The following is a 22867-nucleotide window of genomic DNA, read 5'->3' as shown; positions in this document are numbered from 1 at the left end:
TTCTCAAAGCTTTCGCTTGTGCAAGAAGATGCACGAGTTCTTCTACAAGTTCTTACATAAGTGGAAGTTCATCTTTGGATTTAGTTTCAATTCTCTCATGCAACTTTATTCTAATATGAGGTGAAAAATAGCTAGGGATTATACCTCTAATATTGTGCTTATTTAGCTTTCCTAGCTCCAAACTGCGCATATTTAAATATGCACATTTTTAACTTCCTGTTTTACGTAGAAATCAAAGGCGCAAAAGTGGCGGGTGCTCACCAAATGGGATCGCGGTGAGCCCAGGGAACTCACTGAGCTCGTGGGCGGCCCAAGCACGGGTCCCGGGGGGTGCGAGTGGGGGCGCCGCTTTGGCGAGCACCCGGAGAAACCCGAGCTAGGGAGAGTTCTTACATCCCTAGAAATAGCCCTTCTATAAGCAGAAGATGCCTGGCACATGTAGAAGTACAGCTTTCAATAAAAGCCAGTGAGTCCTATATCACTTTAAACATTAACCAGTTTAGTCTCAACTAGGAATGCTGTAGAAATTTGAGATAGACTATAATGAGCTCCAGTTTCTAAGAATCTGACCTGTGCAATCTGCTGTGGAGCACCCCCCCCCCCCCCGTGGAGTCCATGGACTTTTGGATTTTTTTAAACCTTTCAGGAATTTATGCATATTTATGCATAGGAAAGTGCACACATTTCTGCTGAGGAAAAGTTGAATGGAATGGAGGACAATACACTAAAGGTTACGTACCCAGGTAAATTATGTAAAGTGTTACGAAACCTCTTACGTAATTATTTGTGCATTTTTCTGCATGATGGAAAAAAATGCATCCATCTGTAAGCGGAAGATGGAACAAAAGGTGCCTGACAATCCATGCAACACAGATGGAGTGGATTTTACACAGACCGTACATCCCTAGCCTCAGCCAATGTGAATTCTGTCAGAGGCACAAAGTGGCTCTAGTCTAGAGTCTTGGGTACACATATATTCTTTCATAAAATCTTTATTTGCTTAAAATGAAAGATCATCACAAAACAAGAGAGAAGAAGGGTGGGGGAACAAATCCACAATAAATGGTCAAATCAGATAATCTCCATCACTAATAAATATGATTGTACATATTCTAATTTTAAAAGCAGCCATAACAAATGATGAAACCTATGTAACTTATTTGTTCTGATTACACAAAAGCATACAAATTTTCTCAAAATCTGACATCTCAGGGGGCAAGAAAGAAAACTAGATAAAATCTCTCTCTTGGCACTCTCTAAAATGGGCAGTGCAGTATAGGTATTTTCTTCCATGCTGGAAATATATCAATGATACCAAAGGAAGTACCCAGAGAAATTCCACTAGAACTTCAGTGACTTCCTAGGGATGTCAGAGAATTCCGCCATGGATCTCGGTGAGGCCGAATGCCAGTGCATTCGGCCCCCCGGAATCTGTGTCAGAACGGCCTGCCACCCCCCTGCCCCGCTGAGGATCCCCCCTGGGATGAAACTTACCTGGGGCAGATGTTCCGGGCAGTGGCAGCTCTGGCAGCGGCGGCTTCAGTGGCTGGTCTTCCGACCGGCTGCCACCGCCGCCGCCATTTGCAGTCTGACGTTTGGTTTTTTTTTACAGAGATGTGATAGGCTACGTAAAGACTTAGGTAGCCTATCACATCCTGGTTAAAAAAAAAACAACGCGTATGCAAATGGTGGCAGCTACAGCCGCCGCCATTTGCGTTCCTTATTTTTCGCCGTCTTAGTCTACGTAAATATTTACGTAGACTATTATGGCAAAAATAAAGGGGAACGTAAATAGCGTAGTGGGTGCTATTTGCGTCCCTTTTTGATTCGCCGTTTTAGCCTACGTAAATATTTATGCAGGCTAAAACGCCGAATCAAAAAGGGACGCAAATAGCGCCCACTACACTATTTGCATTCCCCTTTATTTTCGCCATAATAGTCTACGTAAATATTTACGTAGACTAAGACGGCGAAAAATAAGGAACGCAAATGGTGGCAGCCGTAGCCGCTGCCATTTGCGTACGCCGTTTTTTTACCCAGCAGCCACCACAGCTGGAAATCCGGCTGCAGATGGCCCTGGCCTGGCCAGCTGCTCTGCGGAGCCTCCGTGGAGCAGAGCCGGCCGTCGAGGATTCTGGGGGGGAGGACCGGATTGTCTCCCCCCCATCAAGGATTCCGGGGGGAGGGATGGAATGCCTCCCCCCCCCACCATGAAAAGAATCCGCAGAAAGGTAAGTGACTTTTGTACATCCTTATGACTTCCCCTACTGTTAACCTGAACCTTGGCTAGTTCATACCACAAATTTACTTTGTGGACACTACAGTGCTACTATGACAGCCTTCCCCCACCTATTTGTGTCCTCTGTGTGTTTTCAGCTACAGCTCTCAGGATTCATTTTCATTGTCCATGCTGGTTCAGGCTGATCAAAAAAAATGAAGTCCAAAACATCTGGAGGACTGAACTATTAGATGACTATATACAGTGGCAAGAAAAAGTTTATGAAGCACTTAAGATTGTCACATATTTCCAACCAAAAATGTTATTAGATCTTAATCTAACTCCATAATCCTAGATAAAGAACAACAGATAACCTGATTAAACAAATGACACACAAACATGTTTTTTTCAACATTTATCCACAACTGATTCAACATTCAATATACATGTGTGAAAAAGTATGTGAGGCTTTAGATTTAGTATCTGGTGGCACTCCCTTGAGAAGCAGTGACTCCAAGTAAGCATTTCCGTTAACTGTTGATCAGTCTCTCACATCGGTTTTGAGGAATTTTGGCCCATTCCTCTTTACAGAACAGTTTCAGCTCAGTACCATTTCAGGGCTTCCTTGCATGAACAGCTCGGTTCAGGTCCTGCCAAAACATTTTGATGGGGTTTAGGTCCAGACTTTGACTAGGCCATTCTAAAACACAGAATTTCTTCTTCCACAGCCATTCTTTTGTAGATCTGCTTGCATGTTTAGGATCATTGTCTTGTTGCATGACCCAATTTCAGTTCAGCTTCAGCTCACGGACAGATGGGCTGATATTCTCTTCTAGAATCTCCTGATACACTGCAAAATTCATGGTTGTGTCAATGATAGCATGCCATCCAGGTTGTGAGGAAGCAAAGCAGGCCCAAATGCCCTCACCCGGCGCCAGCTTGTCTGGCTAAAAGGGAGGGGGCATTGAGGGCGGGTGGGGTGACATGACGCAGGGGCCTTTGATTGGTGCACCCCAGTGGCACCACCATGCAAGGAGGGGTTGCCTTAAACTCAGCCCCCTTCTCAAACTCAGCTCTCTGGCTCAACGCAGCCAGAGAGAACTACAGCTCCGCCAGAAACGATGAAGGACACCGGCCTGCTGGAGACCGGTGTCGTCACGCACGCTGAGGGCCCCGGCTCTTGAGGCTGCAGTGCGCCCGCCCCCTCCTTTCTCCTCGGTCACGACGAGGGACTCTGGCCTGCTGGAGAACGGCTTCGTCCTCGTTCCAGCCGCCTGGACCCAGCGTGCTTCTGCGCGCCAAAATCTTCGCTTGGTGATATTGTTCGCCTCCCTCCCTCCTCCGCCGGCTCCTTTCCTCTCGCCCGCCCGTCTGCTCGGTCTCCTCGTGTACTCACTCTCCTGCCCGCTCACCCGCCCACCTGCGTGCTCGCTCAACCCGCCCGCCAGCCCGCTCACCCGCCCGCTCGCTCGCCCTGCCCGCACGCACGCCCGGTTGCCTGATGTGCCTGCCGGCCACCGGGACAGCTCACGGCCCGCCTGCCGGCCTGTCTACCCAGCCGCCGGCCTTGCCGGCCTCTTCCTCCTCGCCTTGCCGGCCTCCCTGAGGTGTTGCTCCTGGTGGGAGGCGTCGGCGGGCGGGTGAGCACGGCGAGCCTGCCTGTTGGAGGGGCGCCTGGCTGCTGAGCCGAGTCGGGGTGTGTATATCACAGCCCGATTGGTCGCCTCCCATGGGCTTGGGACGTCTCCCCCTCCCACCCAATAAATAAATAAATAAGTAAATAAATAAAATAATAATAAAAAAATAGGAAGACCTGCGGCTCAGTGGTAGAGCACATGCTTGGCATGCGGAAGGCCCCAGGTTTAATCCCCAGCGTCTCCAGGTAGGGCTATGAAAGAATCCTGCCTGAAACTTTGGAGATCTGCTGCTGCCAGTCAGTGTCAACAATTCTGTGCTAGATGGACCCAGGGTCTGACTCAGTATAAGGCAGCTTCCTATGTTGGTATGAAAAGAAAGCTTTAATTAAATAAATAATAATATTAATATTAATAATAATAAAAATTCATTAAATTACGATTATTAAATATTTAATTAATAAAATTGCGTAACAGCGGCGACTGCCTGTTTGGTGCCTCCCGTGACAGGGTGCCCTCGGCTGTGGGCGCCCATGCTCAAACGCAGCTCCATCACCTTTGGCCCCTGGCTGCGCCTCTTGAAAATCTGATTTTCTATCTAAACGGTAGTGCAGCGCTCCCATCTTCATCCCCAGGCCTCTCTGTCTCGGTCTGGAACTCATACCCACAGATCTTAAGACTGTGGGGTGGCTGCCTATTGTCTGGGGTGCCCAGTGGCTTTATTAACTCTTTGATGGTGTCAAGAGCTCCTTAGAGGGCTCTCTCAGTCTAATCCAGTAGCCAAGTCCAGACACAGACAAAGGGATTCTTTTCAAAGATTTATTCTTCCTTTGCAACTTAACAACTCTACAGGTATCAACTAGATCTGAGCAGCAGCATCCCTATGCCCTAAGTTGGAACAGTTGGTCCCCGTTTGAAAAGCAATTACTGGCAGACCCCTGAATATAAGGACTAGGGAGAATCCCTCCCCTTTTCCCTTGGATCCTCGGGGCGCAGCCGTTGAGTGCGCGCCTTCACTAAGTCTGCTATGTGTGCTCGGTCACTCCCTTGACTGCTAACTAAAACTAGGAATGTGGGGGGGAGGAAACTCCGTCAGCTGTTGGTCCTGGGAAAGAGGAGTGCGCTCCTCTCCCAGGAGCGACTGCTCTACCTCAGCATTAGAACTACTCTGGGATTCTATGGGCTCAGTGTCCACCCTGACAGATAGCTTGCTTAATTCACCTCCTGCATCATGCCTCCTAAGAAGGGCCAGGGTGGTAAGAAAGGGAATGGGAGGGCCCCTCCCCCCCCTCCCCAAAGTCCGCTGCCAAGGCCCGATTCTGACTCTGATGTGGACGCAGACCCGGTACTGGCATCAATTTTTTCTCGTTTGGAAGCTGCTGAGCGTTCCTTGGGGATCCCTCCTCCTCCAGGGCCAGGCACAAAAAATCCTCAGTGGTCCAGCACAAGCGAACACGACAGCAGACCCAACGCTCATTGCTCCTTTCTATTTCAGATCGCCTGGACGCTATTGAGGCATCCACCTCCTCTTCATCGGCTCTTCCAGAAGGCTCACCACCTTCAGCGGAGCTCCTCCCTTCTGCTGCCTCATCTTCCCTGGGCGCACAAGCAACCTCGTTTTTTTTTTTTCCCACCTGGGGATCAGAGTGTGCCCATGAGTGGTACAGCTCATCTCTGGGTTCAGGGCACCCGGACGCCACTGAGGCCTCCATCTCGCCTTCGCAGGTTCACCATGGCAGCACCCCACCACTGTAGGCATTCCACCTTCCTGCGGCATCTCCGTCAGCAGTGATCCAAACAACATCCTCCTCCTTGGGGTTTCGCCCAGGCGACACAGCACACCTGAAGGCGGTCCGCCCTCATGAGGCATCTCCATCAGGAGCAATGCAAGTGGTATCGCCTCCCTTGCTCCTGGGCACCCAGACACGGCTGCCCTGGATATGGGTGAGATGATTGCACCTCACCCCAGTTGTTCAGACGGGTGACCCTTAGGGCTGTGCGGTTGCTGCCTTAGCTTACCTACCTGGGGGCGGCTGTCTCTCCCACTGTCATCTCCCTATATGACGCTCGGGCTGCCTGCAGCTCCATCAGTCACACCCCAGTAACCCCAGCCGCTTAATGCATCATCTTACAGGGTTTTTTCCCTGGATTAAGTAGGATCCCTCGCCTGCCCCCGCCCGTTTTGGACATCCATGTAAGGGGCATATCAGATCCCTATGCTAATCTGGCGAGTTGTATTGTCACCAGGGCTACTCCTTCTCGTAATGTCTTTCGCCCGAGGAGGTGTGCGAATGGCTTGTTTAGGCCTCTCGCAGGAGGGCCGCCATTGCCCTTCTCTGCGTAAGGACCTGTTTGACCAGGACCTTTCACTCCCATTTTGACTCCTTCCCAGCTGGGGTCGGCAACAGATCTGGCAGTGGCCACATTCACCAGGTGGTCTCCCGCACTGGCCCTCGGCCGATGGCGGGTCCTCTGCTTCAGCACTGCTATCTGTGCTGGGAGTAAAGCTCCAATGGGCACATGCTCCCAGGACACGTGCAGTTTTCATCGTGAATGCGCCCTTGTAGCAGTCAGCACTCTTGCACCTCTTGTCCAATGCTCGGGGAGGGGAGGGTCCCCTTGGAAAAGCCGAGGCAGTAGGAAGCTCTGGATGGCCAATGCCTAGTAAGGCTGGCGCTGATACTCCGGCTTTAAGACACTACCCAACTGGGGGAACGCGTCTTAACTTGGAACACGGTTTATGCTAGGTTCTAGGGCCCCCTAGCATTTTTTCTTTAGGTCAACATAGACCATCCCTACCTCATAAGCAACATTTCTCCTCGCTACGTGTCGACAGGTTCAGGAGAGGTTAACAATGCAGTACTGGCAGAAGGGTTTTAGCCCCCCCCCTTTTTTCCACACGCCATTAGCTATTCTAGGGATCTCCCTTCTCGAAATGGTGCCCAGGAAATCCTCTAGGGAGTTTATCCTGATTCGTAACCTCTCTTTCCTGAGGGCCAGTCAATTATCACGAGATCCCTGATCATCTCTGCTCAGTGTGTCACACCTCTTCGATGAGGCAGCTGTCTTTGTCTGGGATCCCGGCCACGGGTCCCTGATGGGCATGTGCTACATGGAGTCCAAAGATGGTGGTCATTGTTCTGACCTAACGCAAGTATTGCTTCCCCTTTTCTGTTACTTCGGTGCCCCTTAGCTCACAAAGGCTGAGGGCCTGTCTCCCACAGCAACATTCGGTGAAGCCAATCCGATACCCTTAGGTGTTATTCTCACCTCCCTCAGGACAATTTTCAGGTCTGTTAGGCACAGCTCCAATTAGTTACACATCAGGCATGGCTTCAACTTAGTAGGGCTTTAATGGCACCTCCTTTAGGAAACGTGAGCCTCTCCTCAAAGCCGGATTGCGGACTCACGTGGTTCCGCCCCTACCCCAAGGGGTTTCAGATTCTTAGGGCAGGTCCAATCGTGCAGTGGGTAAAGGCCTGTAGAGTGGAGGCTGCCGCCCCCGCCAAGCACATTGAGGGATAACCTTATAGCCAAGTCAGTAACCCCCCCCTTCGCTATGACAACATGACCACATTATTCACTCTTCGTCCTCCCGAAATTGGAGGGTCATGTCATGTGTCAGTGTGTTCGCGCTCCAGAGTCAGTATTACAACATCTGGTTCTGGGTCCACCATGTGCTGGGTTAGGCAAACCCAATTGTCGATGCCTTGTCATGAAATTAGGTCAACACCTTCCGGGCCTTAGCCCCATGGGTGCTCCATTCCCAGATCCCATCCTTGCAGTACTATGGGAGATCGGGATACTGAAGCCAGGCATGCCAGCCTGCATTCCATGGCTCTCCGTACAGGAGCCGCCTGTGACAGCAGGGTGTGTGTGCCGCGCATTAGGCAAAACCTCAGCGATAGGATTCATGGCCCTTATCTATAGATCATTGGCCACAATTTCATGCCTCCGTAAGGAACAACAGACTATTTGGGACCATAAGTTGCAAGCTGGCCATTTAGCCTTCCAGCCCACAAAGGTGGGTTTCACTGACTCCATGTCAGAATTTAGGTTTCGGTGTGCAAGATAGTGTTGGGCACAGATGTTTGCCTGCATTAGTAAATTAACCACCCTCTCTCTCCGGATACCCCTTTTGGGCTCCGGGGGTAATGGCCCTCCATTTGAGCTTTCCAATAAGACGTTTCCCTGTTACACGTAGCAGCCCTAACGGAATGCAGGGTTGGTCTGGGCTCACAAGGCCGACTTGTCCCGGAGGGCCTTGATTTGCTGCAAGGTACAGGTCTGGCCCAAAGTAATCCATTTACATATTTGGTGATCAAACTGATCGGCATGGCAAGAGCACGGCAGTGGCCCACGGCCAAACGCAAGTCAACGGATTATGCTCTGGCGGCACCTTATGGGTTTTATGGCATGCCACGGGTCTGAGGAGGGGCCTCCGTTTTTATCACTTCAACGGTTTGCTGTTGACTTAAGGGCAATTGTGTAGTTTCCCTTAATGTGCTTCTTCCTTAGACTAGCAGACTCATTGTACGCCGGTACGGGTGCTCTTACATGGGCACGTTTTGATGTCTGGAGCTGCATGAAGAGCTTGTATGTCTTCTTCAGAATTCAGCTTCTGTCACCCTGTCACATTAAGATCCAGTGGCTCCATAGACGTGGCATACGGTGGGAGTCCCCTCCTCACTCTGTCCCACCAAGTTTGTCAGTCTTCCTCCGCAGGTCCAGGTGCTGCACATTGGAGGGAATGACTTTGGCTGTAAGCCAGGTGAGGACCTGATGGAACAGGCCTTGGTTGAGATACAGGTGGTCCGGCATACCTGGCCGGAAGTAGCCTATTGCAGCCCTCACTGCTCCCATGGATCAATGGGAAGGAATGGAATGACGTTGCCAGTGGCAGGGCACGTTGGAAAGTGCACAGAGAAATGGCTTATTGCCAAGTGTATGAGGTGATGGATGCACCACCCGCCAGGGAATTCTGTGGACATGGAGGGAGCGTTACAGGTAGGACGGTGTCCACCTGTCTCATTTAGTGAATAACATATGTCTGTCTGATCTGCAAAGGGGCCTGCAGGAAGTTCTTCTGCGCAGGTGGGGGGAGTTTCACAAGCTCTAGGCTTGTGACTCCTGTGGCGGCTAGGATGGGCAAAACAGGAAAGTAGGGATGGTGTGCATGCAGAGGCACCTTATGGTGACAGGTGACGCCTGAGGGCCCCCCGAACGGGTTGTGCGGCTTGACGGGGGGATAAGGGTTGCCTGGGAGACCAACCCTACTCACTCACCCAGGTGTTTTGCGGCACAGGGTTGGGGGTGACACCGGAAGGTCTACCTCCCCCAGAAGGGGCAGTCCGGAGGGATGGCGAGATCACCGCCACCCCTCAGGCTGGGTATGTTTTCGCCCAAGAAGTGCCAGCTAGCCGCTGACACAGTTAGATGCCCATCCTAGTTACCCCTTTGCAGCTATTTCAATAAATGTGGCCCAATTTTCAACCCAAGCTTGTTGTCTGCGTCTTCTTTAACCCATCTCCGCTCGCAAACCATCACGTTCCCAGCCCTATGCTTGATGGTTGGGATGAGGTTCTTCTGTTCAAACTCAGTGTTTGTTTTTTTGCCAAACATTTGTCAGTGAGGCCAAAAATTTCTACCTTTTACTGTCTAGAGAACATTGTTCCAGAAGTCTTGAAGCTCATTTATGTAATCGTTAGCGAACTTCAGAGAGGCAGCAATGTTCTTTTTAGAGAGTAGTGGTTTCCTCCTGGCTATCCTCCCATGAACACCATTCTTGTTCAGTCTTTTTCTGACCATTGAGTCATGAACACTCACATTAGCCAGACCAAGAGTGGCCTACAAATCCTTGAATGTTACTCTGGGATTCTTTTGGACTTCTTGGATGATGCACCGGTTTGTTCTTGGAGAGACTTTGATAGGATGACTGCTCATGGGTAGGGTGACTGTGGTCTTGAACCTTCTCTATTTGCAGACTATCTGTCTGACAGTCGATTGGTGGAGTCCCAAATCGGCTGAGATGTTTTTGTAACCCTTTCTAGACTGATGAGCAGCAATAGCTGCTTTTCTGAGGTCCTCAGAGATGTCTTTTGATCATTTCCGCACAACCGTATGGTGAAGACCAAACTCACAAAGTTTCTGATCGTTTTATAGAGTGGGGCCTCCCAAACTCACTCCTGAACATCTACCTAATTACTTAAACACCTGACTCTAATTATTCCCTTGAAGTGAGCTGATGCATCCAGGGGTTTATTTATTTTATTTATTGCATTTATATCCCGCCTTTTTTCCTCTTGCAAGGAACCCAAGGCGGCTTACATTATCCTCCTCCTCTCCATTTTATCCTCACAACAACAACCCTGTGAGGTGGGTTGGGCTGAGAGTCTGTGACTGGCCCAAAGTCACCCAGTGAGCTTCCATGGCTGAGTGGGGACTAGAACCCAGATCTCCCAGCTCCTAGTCCAACACTCTTGCCACTACACCACACTGGCTCTCATCACTCTCATCACCCATCAAAAAGGGTTCACTTTTTTGCTGACTCTAACTGACTCTTAAGTACTCATTGTTTGCATATTTTATACATTGTTTTATTTCACAAGTCATGGAATTGGTTAATATGACCCCTATTGGATATTTAGAAAAGGTTTTGATTCACAAAGGCTATGATGGTAACACTATGGATTTCTGTACATATCATTAGGGTTCACAAACACTTCTCACCACTACAATAACTAGGGATGGGCAGATTCCCTACCTGTTCCTCCGCTTGGGAATCTGCCCAGGGAGGGAGGAGGCAATCCATCCCTCCCCCGGAATCCTCTCTGGCCAACTCTGCTCCAATTCTGCAGAGCCACCAGCCATCTCCGGAGTGCCAGAGATACAGCCGCCATTGCCATATCGCTGGCTGGGCTGACTGACTCCAGATGCAAATGGTGTAGCAGACACCATTTGCGGCTGGAAAGGAATTATATTAAGCTAAATGCAGCTGTAAATAGCTGCATTTAGCTTAAACTAAGGGCTTTCCAGCTGCAAATGGCATAGTGGATGCCATTTGCGTCCAGAGTCAGTCAGCCCAGCCAGCGATACGGCAATGGCGGCTGTATCACTGGTGCTCTGGAGCCAGCCAGTTAGGAGGATCCGGCCAGGGAGGATTCCTCAGGGAGGCGGAGGTAAGCGATCCATTCCTCCACGGACTCCAGAGGCCAGATTCTTTTGAATCCGGCCTCACTGGGGTCTATGGAGGAATTCTCCGCCATCCCTAATAATAACCACTTTATGAACATGAGACTTGCCTCCTTCCTTCTACCCTTCACCAGAGCCCTCCACGGAATTTTTGTACAAAGTCATTCTTTACAATTTAACAAAACTTTCTCAGTCTCTAAGGCAGGGACATGCTCTCTGAAGTATTAATAGTAGATACAGTGTGAAGGAAACCATAGCCAATCTGCGTAATAACCTGCTGCACATAAATGGCTCACCACACGAAGCAGCCCACACACTGAAGCAATTGTAAGCAGCCTTCAAATTACAGCTATTTTAAGTGAAATGAGCCAAACTGTATGAAGAACTAGTGTACAATAAACCTTTAAATGTTAGGCTCTAAACTGTTCACTTTCAGCATTTGTAATGGCAATTTAAACTTTATGACGCACTGTGAATTTTTTGACATGACTCCATTATGCATTTCCAACACGGCCTTTAAAAGTCCCTGAAACTACAATACAAATGCTTTAAGCACGATTGTTCCTGGGAATGGGGAAAACATCTTCACTAGAGCATTCGAGATTGAAATACATAATCCTTTTATATTAACTGCAATTAATTGCTAACTAAATATCACACACACATTTGTATACATTAAAACTCAAAATGAAACATATTGAGCCTGTACAGATGCACAATGGGGAAGGGTGGCTAGGCTAACCATGGTGCATGGTGGTTATCGCTAACCACTGTGAGTGCCACTGCCAGATGGGCAACGAACCATGCTCTGCAATGCAGTTAGACTAATCATTCTCTAACCACCCTCCCTTGCACATGGGAGGCCAGGCATCCTAGCAACCTTTGTGCTGGTGCTGGCCATTTTGGTGCTTGGTGTTGGTACAGCCAGTTTGGTGCTTGGTGCTGGTGGCAGTCATTTCTAAGGATGGACGAAAGTCCCTTACCTGGTCCCGCAGCTTACTTTGCGGTGGGGGGGAGGTGCTTCGGTTCTCCCCCCGAAGTTCAGGCTGTGGGGGGAGGCGCCCCGCCTCGCCCGGCTGAAATTCAGGCCGGGGGGGAGGCGCCCCATCCCTCACTGCCGAAATTCAGGCCAGGGAGAAGCACCCCGTCTCCCCAGCCGCGAAAGAAAAAAGTAAAAACAAAACAAAACACACACACACGTGATAGGCTACGTAACGATTTACGTAGCCTATCACGGCTAGATTTCCAAAGTCAGCTGTGACAGGCTATGTAAATCGTTACGTAGCCTATCACGGGTGACTTTGAAAAAAAAAAAGCGCGTACGCAAATGGCGGCACCCATGGGCGCCGCCATTTGCGTTCCTTATTTGGGCCCAGGTAGTCTATGTAAAGATTTACGTAGACTACGGCGAAAATAAGGGGAACGAAATAGCGTTGCCCTTATTTTCGCCGTAGTCTACGTAAATTTTTACGTAGACTACCCGGGCCCAAATAAGGAACGCAAATGGCGGCGCCCATGGGCGCCGCCATTTGCGTACGTGCTTTTTTTTTTTCAAAGTCACCCGTGATAGGCTACGTAACGATTTACGTAGCCTGTCACAGCTGACTTTGGAAATCTATCCGTGATAGGCTACGTAAATCGTTACGTAGCCTATCATGTGTGTGTGTTTTGTTTTTTACATTTACTTTGTAATGGCGGCGGCGGCAGCCGGTCGGAAGACCGGCCGCCGCCCCCGCCCCAGCTGAACCACTGCCGAACTGCCGCCGGGACCCGCCACCGAGAGGGACATTCGAGGGAGGTAAGTCCCATCCTGGGGGGGGGGGCGGGGGGCGGAGAATTTCACCGCCAATTTTGGGGGGCCGAATGCGTTGGCATTCGGCCTCCTTGAGATTCGTGGAGAAATTCTCCGACATCCCTAGTCATTTCTGTTTCACAAACAGCTTTTTAATGAGTGCGCTTCTCTGCTGATGGAGATGGGGCTGCTGCCAGGGCACATTGTATGGGCAGGCTCACAGCGGCCTTGTCATGTGTTACTGGGCAGATCTTGGCCGGAGATCTGCCGGTGGCAGGGATGCACCACTGCCATTTCCTGCCACATTCTGCGGATCCCCAATCACAGTCAGAAGGCATGCCATTCGCAGGACAAAGAGTGTGCCCACTACAGTGGCAGTTCAGGGCACGGGCGGATGTGAGCTTCAGCTCTAAGGGTGCTTCTCTGCTGGCATGGATGGGGACCATCTCAGCCATGTAAGGTGTTGCTAGGCAGATTTCGACCATAGAGATCTGCTGCTCAGGCTAGACCAGCTACTCCTTCTTTGGCTGCTCTTGCCATGGAGCTCTATCATAGCTGCAAATTAATCATGGAGGCTATTCAGATGTCAGACTACACCCTGGTAGAGCCCACTAACCATCTTGCAGCAAGTGGTTAATGAGCGTGGTTAGTCTGTGGTTAATAAACCACCATGGCTGGGTCTGACCCCTGTTCAGATGTCATGCTAAGCAACCATGGTTAGATTAGAACTCCAAACCATCATGGCTTAGCGTGACATCTGAACAGGGTCATTGCCTTTTAATTGTTTGTTTCATATACTCCTCATCCCCACTGTACATCCCCCAATAAAATTGATCCCAAGAGTTGTGAGAACCCCCTGAATACACAGGATACTGTATGTGGGGAGGGTGGGGTGCTTACTCATGCAGGGTACCTTTGGATCCAAGCCTCTATTCTCCTCTATCAGTATAACTCTCCTGAAGTGAAGATAACAACGTTCATAAAATTTAGATCCGATATATTCTTTTCCTGGCTGGAGTCTCATGGAATGAAATTGTCTCAAGGTGCAGTAACAACATGCCAATGAATTACGCTCATTATTGTAGCACTTTTATGACTAGGCATAGGAAAGAATTCCCATGGCAATGAAGCTACAGTTTCATATTAATAGTCTGGATATACATCAGCACAATACCTTTCTAGTGGAAGCACTACATTTATTTGCACAAATGAGATGAAAAGACTTTATTGCCTATATGGAGTTTGAGGCCAAAGCTATTAGAAAAGAACCTTGGGATGGCAAAATCCAGCATTAGGTATTCTAAAGCATCCTGTTTTGAAACAAAAAAGGTCCTGTGCTAAACCATTCCAAATTACTCATGGTTTCAGGACCAATCTTTGGGGCAGAAGTCCAGAGCCCCACTAAACACAATGAGCAGGACCACCCTCCAGCCCAATACAGCTGGTGAAGTGAAATAATGCACATCTGAAGTCAGGAGCATTAAGACCATTAAGTCTAAAGTTACCCAATTTTTCTAGTATCCCATGTATAGGTTCAGAATCTTCATAAATGTCACCTCTTTTCCTCCTTAAAAGTTTGGGACATGTGGAAAAAATTCCCTATACATGACTCATGAGGCAAGGAGTTGAATAGGATAGGATTGGCTTGCCATATGGAGACAGCCATCCTAAACCTAAAGTGGCTTCCATGTACTAGCTGTTTTGAGTACAACAACAGCCTAGGGGTGGACGAAAGTCACTTACCTTTCGTCGAAGCTTGTTCGCGGTGGGGGGGAGGCGCTTCGCTGCTCCCCCCACGAAGTTCAGGCCGGGTGGGAGGCTTTCCGCCTCGCCCCGGCCGAAATTCAGGCCAGGGAGGAGGCTTCCCGCCTCGCCCGGCCGCGAACTCGAAAGTTTAAAAAAAAAAAAATGCCCCCGTGATAGGCTACGTGACGATTAACGTAGCCTATCACGGCTAGATCTGCAAAGTCAGCCGTGATAGGCTACGTTAATCGTCACATAGCCTATCACGGGTGACTTTAAAAAAAAAAAAGTGCGTACGCTAATGGCGGCCCCCATAGGAAGCCACCATTCGCGTTCCTTATTTGGTCGCTGTAGTCTACGTAAATCTTTACGTAGACTACGGCAACCAAATAAGGAACGCGAATGGCGGCTCCCTATGGGGGCCACCATTATCCGTACACGCTTTTTTTTTTTTTTTAAAGTCACCCGTGATAGGCTACGTGACGATGGACGTAGCCTATCACGGCTGACTTTGCAAATCTAGCCATGATAGGCTACGTTAATCGTCACGTAGCCTATCACAGGGGCGTTTTTGTTTTTTTCTTTTATTGGAATGGCGGCGGCGGCAGCCGGTCAAAAGACCGGCTGCCGCTCCCGCCCCGCACGAACAGCCGCCGAACCGCCGGCCGGACCCGCCACCGGGAGGGACATTCGGCGAAGGTAAGTCCCGTCCCGGGGGGGGCGGGGGGCAGAGGATTTCTCCCCGAAACTTGTTCGGGGGGCCGAACACGTTGGCGCTCGCCCCCCCGAAGTTTCAGGGAGAAATTCTCCGCCATCCCTACAACAGTCCTGACAGCAGCTTCTGAGGAAAAGCATCTAACCTGATCTTAGTGGCAGTTAAACAGTATGCCTTCTCCAACATCTGGTCACTCCAAGGGTTAGTAGCTAGAATTGGCTTTCAATATTGCCTATAATAAAGTTAATTGGGGGTCTTCCTGAAGCAAAATATATCTAACAATTTCAACTTTAACAAATCATAACAAATCATGAAACTTCTCAGGGAGGATAGGTTGTACACCTTGAAGAAGGTTTCGGATACCTTTCCAGAAACCCATCCCTCCCACCATCCCCATTTTCAGTGATTCCATTTGCTCTCTCCCTGTCCACATGTTCTACATGAATCTCTTTCTCCAATTTACTTCCTTATTAAAATATTTTGTTTTCTAATGACTACGGACATCTGTGTTAATTTCATTTTTTTCAAGTGTAATAATTTATTTTAACAGAAATAAAGAATGTGCAAGTGTTACTGTGAACTGATGCCCACTTCCCCAGTTCCTAAATTCCCACGTTTATCTATCTACCTACCTGACATTTCCTGAGACAAAGATCACAAGAAAATGGATTAAGAACCTGCTTTCCAGAGACAATCTATACAACCTCCACATGAACAAAGTACTGGACATAGTAAAATTACAATAGTCTGAACACCAGAGTGAGTCCCTATATTAATTATATATCATCTTTCAATCTACAACAGAAGCAGCAGCAGCAATTAAATACTTGTGGAACTTGGCCACAGAGGTGGGTATGCTAGTCAATAGTATTGAAAGATTTGGATGTTGTTATACATATGGTTCCAGCCAGGAAATAATTTTTTTGCATTGTGAGAAGTCACCTTATTCAGTGGAAGGACAGCAAACTACGTGCCATCTACACTACCGGCAAAGATCTCCCTACAGCTGTTTAAAATTCCAGAGCAGTGTAGCAACATATTCACTGTGCATGTCTATGTGATAGTACAGGTTTAACTATTGTTGATATTTATTTAAAAAACACAGTATTTCTTCCTAGTTTGCTTTCTGTTTACCAGCTCGTACACTGAACTATGAAAAGGCACTCTATGTAAGTTTCAGAAATACATAAATAATTGAACCAATGTCTAGTAGTTGAATCCAAACTTGCTCTCAACATAGTTCTGTGAATGCTGGAAGAATGGGAGGAGGCGATGATTTTCACCGATTCCTCCTTCCCACTGCAAGGAGTCCCCAGGAATATTGCGCCATTTTTGTGTGTGTGTGTGGGGGGGGGGGTTGCCTCTGGAACCACACAGAAGGTGGCGTGGCGCTGAGAACTGCATGAAGAAGGGAGGATCAGCGAAAATCACTGTTCTGCCCCCTTCTGGCTGGATCCCAGTTCCCCTTACAGATAGAAGGAGCACTTCCATTTACAGAGGGGCACATTGGGATCCAACCCATTTTCTCTACACAAATTATTTATGTAGAAGAACACCTTCATTTTCCACTTAAAAACCCTACAGTTTGCTCTGGTGCAAGAAAGAAGCAAAACAAGAATAAAAAGGGACAGCTTTGCAGCATTCCCTCTTTCCGTTCTTATGACCGCTGGCACAATCACTGGAAGAAGATAAGCTATAGAAATAATAGGAAACTTTCAAATAGACACTCTTGTCCTGGACCTTATCTTTGTTTTCAAGGTTCTGCTTTACTGAACTAGCATTGACTTTAAAATGCAAGGTCAATCTGTGAATATTTAAAAGTAATATTTAAAACTATTCCATACATATTGCTGATATTGACATTTACAACATTTATAACATCAACTTAAACATGACAGGCTATACAGGTTACTAGCTAATTCAACTGTTGATAGCTTTTTAAAGAAAATATTGAAGACAATTCAGGAAACACAATGTAGTGTGACTGAATATTTATAGCTCATGAGAGAGGATGGAAATTTATGCAAACAAAATAAATTGAATCACTGATTGTTCTTAGTTCTATAAGTGAAGGTTTTCTGAAATCTCAAAAGGGCATAATCATTTCTGTAGTACCTATCTCAATTCTGCACTGCCATGAGCCCACTTATTCAATATTAACACTGATATTATATGCTTATGAAGTTTGATATTATACATGACAATTATTACAGCTTAAACATTTACACACAAACTTAGAATGATCTACTGTGCTTTTTGTGCTGATACCAAGGTTAGAGGAAACATTGCAGTGACTGATTGACCATACACATATTATTTTTAGTGATTATGTGTTAGTGCTCAGTGGATGTACACATCATTTTGTCTGGTACTAAGTGGCATATTCTTGTGTATTTTCCTCTGTGTTTAAAGAAGTCTGCAGTAGTAATGGAATGGTTGTATACTACAGTTAATTCCCCACTACTGATTTACATTATTCTTAGACGCCAAAACAAGACAACAGTAGCATAGTATAGTTTTGCTCCTTACCATTTACAATTACAATGATATCCCGAAAGTCAATTTCCCCTCTGGCTTCTACTCTTCCTTCACATCTGTAAACTCCTTCATCACTTTTATTGATCTTAAGAATTTGAAGATTATTGTTTGGCAACATGGCAAATCTATCTGGAAATGCATGTTAACAGAGAAAATAATATCAGTAAGTGAAGGCACCACTATGAACATGGTTTTGAATTTAAACAGTTAAACACTTCTCTTACAGTAACAAAGTGTGCATCAACAAAACACATTTCAATTCACATGTTAAATATAATCCTAGTTCAGTCCTCCTACCTCAGATGCTTTACATCTTGCTTTTCTAACATTTAAATGTGTTACATTTTTACAAATGTACATAATGTAATCAACAGCCCATCTCATCCAGCCTAAGCCACAACTTAGAAAGCAGTAAGGGGTTGGTTAACCCTGAACCAATGGAAATACATGAGCTTCTGTACCAAAATGTCTGCCAAATAAAAGTGTCAGTTTCAGGAGGCTCTCTCCTATTATAAGATACCTTCCCCACATGCGGAGCTCCAGGATTACCACATCCCTGCACTGCTAGATATTAGAATGGCAAGGCTTCCGGGTTTAGAATCACAGAATCATAGAATAGAAGGGTTGGAAGGGGCCTACAAGGCCATCGAGTCCAATCCCTTGCTCAATGCAGGAAGCCTGATGCCCAAACAGTCTCCCATCCCAGTACTAACCAGGGCAGACCCTGCTTAGCTTCGAGATCAGACAAGATCAGGAGCCTCCAGGTCCTTGAGGTTATCAACGTCTTTCCTACCAATGAAGCTTGTTAAACCCACAATGTATCCTATTTCAGAAGATCCCATAAGGAACTAATATAACCAAATGAGAAATTGTATAGCAAATGCTACGCTTTATGCCAAATATCAATAACCTTAGGGAAGCACCAATACATAATTATGTCTTTTGTTAAAATTTAGTCAGGTTTTCTTGAAGTTTAATTTGGTTGATGTTCACTAGAGACTTGCTTCAGAATTACTAGGGTAATATGGAAATTAAAGTAGAACCTAAAGTTATGTGTAGGAAAATATGGTCATGATGTTCTAGTCCAAAGCCTAGGGGTGGACGAAAGTCACTTACCTTTCGTCGAAGCTTGTTCGCGGTGGGGGGGAGGTGCTTCGCTGCTCCCCCCGCAAAGTTCAGGCTGGGGGGGAGGCTTCCCACCTTGCCCCGGCCGAAATTCAGGCCGGGGGGGAGGCTTCCTGCCTCGCCCCGGCCAAAATTCAGGCCGGGGAGGAGGCTTCCCGCCTCGCCCGGCCGCGAACTCGAAAGTTTTTTTTTTTTTTTTTAAACGCCCCCGTGATAGGCTATGTGACGATTAACGTAGCCTATCACGGCTAGATCTGCAAAGTCAGCCGTGATAGGCTACGTTATTCGTCACGTAGCCTATCACGGGTGACTTTAAAAAAAAAAAAGCGCGTATGCTAATGGCGGCCCCCATAGGGAGCCGCCATTCGCGTTCCTTATTTGGTCGCTGTAGTCTACGTAAATCTTTACGTAGACTACGGCGAAAATAAGGGCAACGTTAATCGTCACATAGCCTATCACGGGGGTGTTTTTTTTTTCTTTTATTGGAATGGCGGCGGCGGCAGCCGGTCAAAAGACCGGCTGCCGCTCCTGCCCCGCATGAACACCCGCCGAACCGCCGGCCGGACCCGCCGCCGGGAGGGACATTCGGCAAAGGTAAGTCCCGTCCCGGGGGGGGTGCGGGGGGGTGCGGAGGATTTCTCCCCGAAACTTGTTCGGGGGGCCGAACACGTTGGCGCTCGGCCCCCCGAAGTTTTGGGGAGAAATTCTCCGCCATCCCTACCAAAGCCCAAACAAATAGGATTGACATGAATGTTCCTGAAGTCAAGGCCCTCCATGTTTAACCTAATTGACAATAAGACTGAAAAGCAAAAGAAAACAATCCACAGTGGTTGAACAGATCAATATATTTTTTGTATCTGGGAAGCGTAAAAGTTATATCTTCAGAGTTACTTAAGAAGAAAGTACCAATCATGGCAAATATAATGGAGAAATTACATGTTTTTTCCACTGAAAACTAAGAATTCAAAGTTGCTATACTTTTTTTGTAACAGTCAATGGGATTAAAGCCAGGCTATGGATAATGGTTAAAAACACAGAAAACGAAACCTTAAACAGTGGCCATAATGAGATGTAAGGGTTATGAATAAACAATCTCAAATGGTATGAAATATGAATTAAAAATTTTATTCTGCTCAGTATCCAGGCTTTTATTCTACCTAGTCAGACTATTAAATTGGTAATCAGAGTAGCAATTCAAATGTAAATTTAGATTATGAATTCTGGCACAATTCAGCACAAAAAGGTTGTAGTCGGCACCCAAAGATGTGGCTACTAAGTTCCATTTAATATTCAGCCCTCTCCACCTCTTGGATGTACCAATCCAACCAGGTGGGTGTTGAGCCAGTGGAGAGCGTTTTAAGTTGGAATGACTAAGAAATGTTGGCTTTCCCACTCGATCCAGAAACTGCTGGAATTTGGAGAAAGGAATAGACATAAAGACCTATTGCTATTAAACAAAATCTAGTGAGACCCATCGAACTGGAGGAGGTTTCTGTAGAGTTCAGTAGTAAAGATGTGGCATCAGCAACCATCAGATCCCAGACTGAGTCTTTCTTTGTTTGCCCGACAAAAACCTTCATGCCCCTACTTTTTCCTGATGCATAGTGGGCTCCCTTCTGCAAACAACATCTTCTTTTTAGAAGATTTTTCACTTGGCCAAGGATGCACTCCATATCCTGGTTAACACCTCCATCTGAGCCCTTTGTCTTTGCTTTCCCTAACACTGGTGCGTGTGTGTGTGTGTGTGTGTGTGTGCACGAGAGAGAGAGGGAGAGAGAGAGAGAGAGAGAGAGAACCTGGTGATTCAGCTTTCAGTAACAGCCGTAGCTTGGCAACACAAGTAGCTTGGCAACACAAGGGAGGTTATCATAATTCAGAAGCTTCCAAGTCTTCTATGCCAGGCCCAGGCTTGACAGAGATCATGAGCAGTGGAAGGGTCAAAGAGTACAGAGGTCAGACAGAGAGTCCTGTGGCCACAACCAACCAACCCCACCTCCACTATGAGAACTCTCTTTCACCTCTAAGCAGTCAAGTAGGGGGCCAAGAGAGGCACCACTTTTTTGGTGAATTGTAATGCGGTGGCTGCCAACTGCTGATCCCTAAGCTACTGTTTCCCTATATATGTAATGGAAAATAAATCTTCACAGAGACAGAATAATCCAGAAGAGGACTATCTAGGGAAATTTAATACTAAAATTAATTGTAGTCCCTGTCACTGTCAATTTAACTGCCTCATTGACCATAACATTACTCATTTGTTTGTCCACCCTACATAACAGGTGTTTCAGTTTTATATCAGAACATTAATATATGTGTCTTTAATCCGGCTGAATGTAGAATAAAAACATATAATTTAAAGAGTTACCAAAATACTAACTGTCAGCAATATTTGAGACTTCCTCATTTTGATACAACCAGCTGACAATAGGTGCAGGTGAACTAGTAACACGACAAATGACTTGTACATCTTCTCCCTGTACAAATTCTTGTGGTGATGAGATATCTTGGAAAGTGAGCTTTTCTAAGAAAGAAGGAAACACAGTTTAATAGCTTCTCCTGTCTTTTGCTGAGAATTCATAAATAGGAATTAGAATTTATTTAGCACTTTAAGGGCGCAATCCTATGTATGTTTAGAGAGAAAAAAGTCCTACAACTCCCACCATTCCCCAGCCAGCATTGCATATAATCCTGTAAGATAGATGAGTATTATTGTTTTATTAATCTGTTGCAACAAAAAGAACTGAAAATACTTTGAAACTTCAAAAGATTAACAGCTTTATTTTATTTTATTCTAGCATCAGCTTTGACAGGGACGAGCATCCTTTGTAAAATTCTTCCGGTGCAATACACGCTAGTCTACAAAAGACCATGCCACATAAATGTATTGGTGTTTAAGGTTCCAGATGTCTCTTCCTAACAAGCCTCTTTGGGCATTCAGCATCATGAATTCATGAACAGGGTAGCCCTGCCCATTCATTCATTCATTCATTCATTCAGTTATTAAAGTTATTAGACACCTTTCTCTAAAAAAAATACTCAAGGTGTCTTACAGCAAGGGTTAAAATATGCAAAAACTTAAAACAATTACAACAGCTAAAAACTATTTAGACATGTGCTTCGGCCATGCCACCCAACCACTGTGCAATTAGCATGCATGAGTCGAAAGGAGGCCTACACGCATATGGATGTGCACATATGTAGAACACCCTCCATGGGAATGGCAAACCTGGTCAGTCAGAGTTATTGCTGAAGAATTTTGGAGTAAATTTGGTTCTGTTATGTTGTTTCTTTTCAAGAAAGCACTGTGTATATACAAGGATCATATTTTAAGCAGGTGAAATGGATTTGGGGATATTTGGATGTCAAATTCTATTAAAGCCTCTTTCTATGTACATACTTCCCAACAAATAACAACCTGGAAAATCAATTAATTCTAAAATTAAGTTTACCAAAGACTTATACTCATTATTTTCTGTATGACATATAGAAAGAGAAAGTCTCACCATTTTATTTATAATCCCCTTTGCATTTAACTTACGGTAAATTTCCAAAACAACAGTAGCTTCTTGAGTTAGTCCTCCGGAATCTGTTGCTTGACACCTGTATATTCCAGCATCTTCCACATTGGCATAGTAGATGGTTAGCCGTGATCTGACACCTTCTTTCTGTACCACCACTCTTTGATTAGACACAATCTTCTCTCCTTGTGGGTTGTACCACTCTATATTCTCAGGTTCCCCAATTACTAAAAAAGAATTAATGGACAAAAATGTACATAACAAATGTTTGACTAGGTAGCATATATATAATTATTTTTCTATAATCAAACTTTCCTACCTGTAAGTATATTTTAGAGCAAATTAAGCATTTTTTTTTTTAAAAAAAGCTCAAGTACACCACGTTGATTCAAT

The 22867-nt window shown here is 46.5% G+C and overlaps 1 protein-coding gene across 1 annotated transcript in view; it reads right to left on the bottom strand.

The window, feature by feature from the left end:
• Positions 1-22867, bottom strand: part of NCAM2 (neural cell adhesion molecule 2) — a 472561-nt gene that overhangs the window by 196052 nt on the left and 253642 nt on the right. The window contains exons 3-5 of the mRNA XM_084843540.1: positions 22495-22701; positions 21334-21477; positions 17823-17960 (exon numbers count right to left, since the gene is read on the bottom strand). Coding sequence (XP_084699666.1) covers positions 17823-17960; positions 21334-21477; positions 22495-22701 — 489 coding nt within the window. The remainder of the gene's footprint in view (positions 1-17822; positions 17961-21333; positions 21478-22494; positions 22702-22867) is intronic.

The sequence above is a fragment of the Heloderma suspectum genome, chromosome 3 (assembly GCF_057233095.1).
Source record: "Heloderma suspectum isolate Gila_16-S chromosome 3, 16-S_ref, whole genome shotgun sequence".
NCBI lineage: Eukaryota > Metazoa > Chordata > Lepidosauria > Squamata > Helodermatidae > Heloderma > Heloderma suspectum.
The sequence above is the reverse complement of the archived record's forward strand: the minus strand, read 5'-3'. Positions and strand labels throughout refer to the sequence as shown.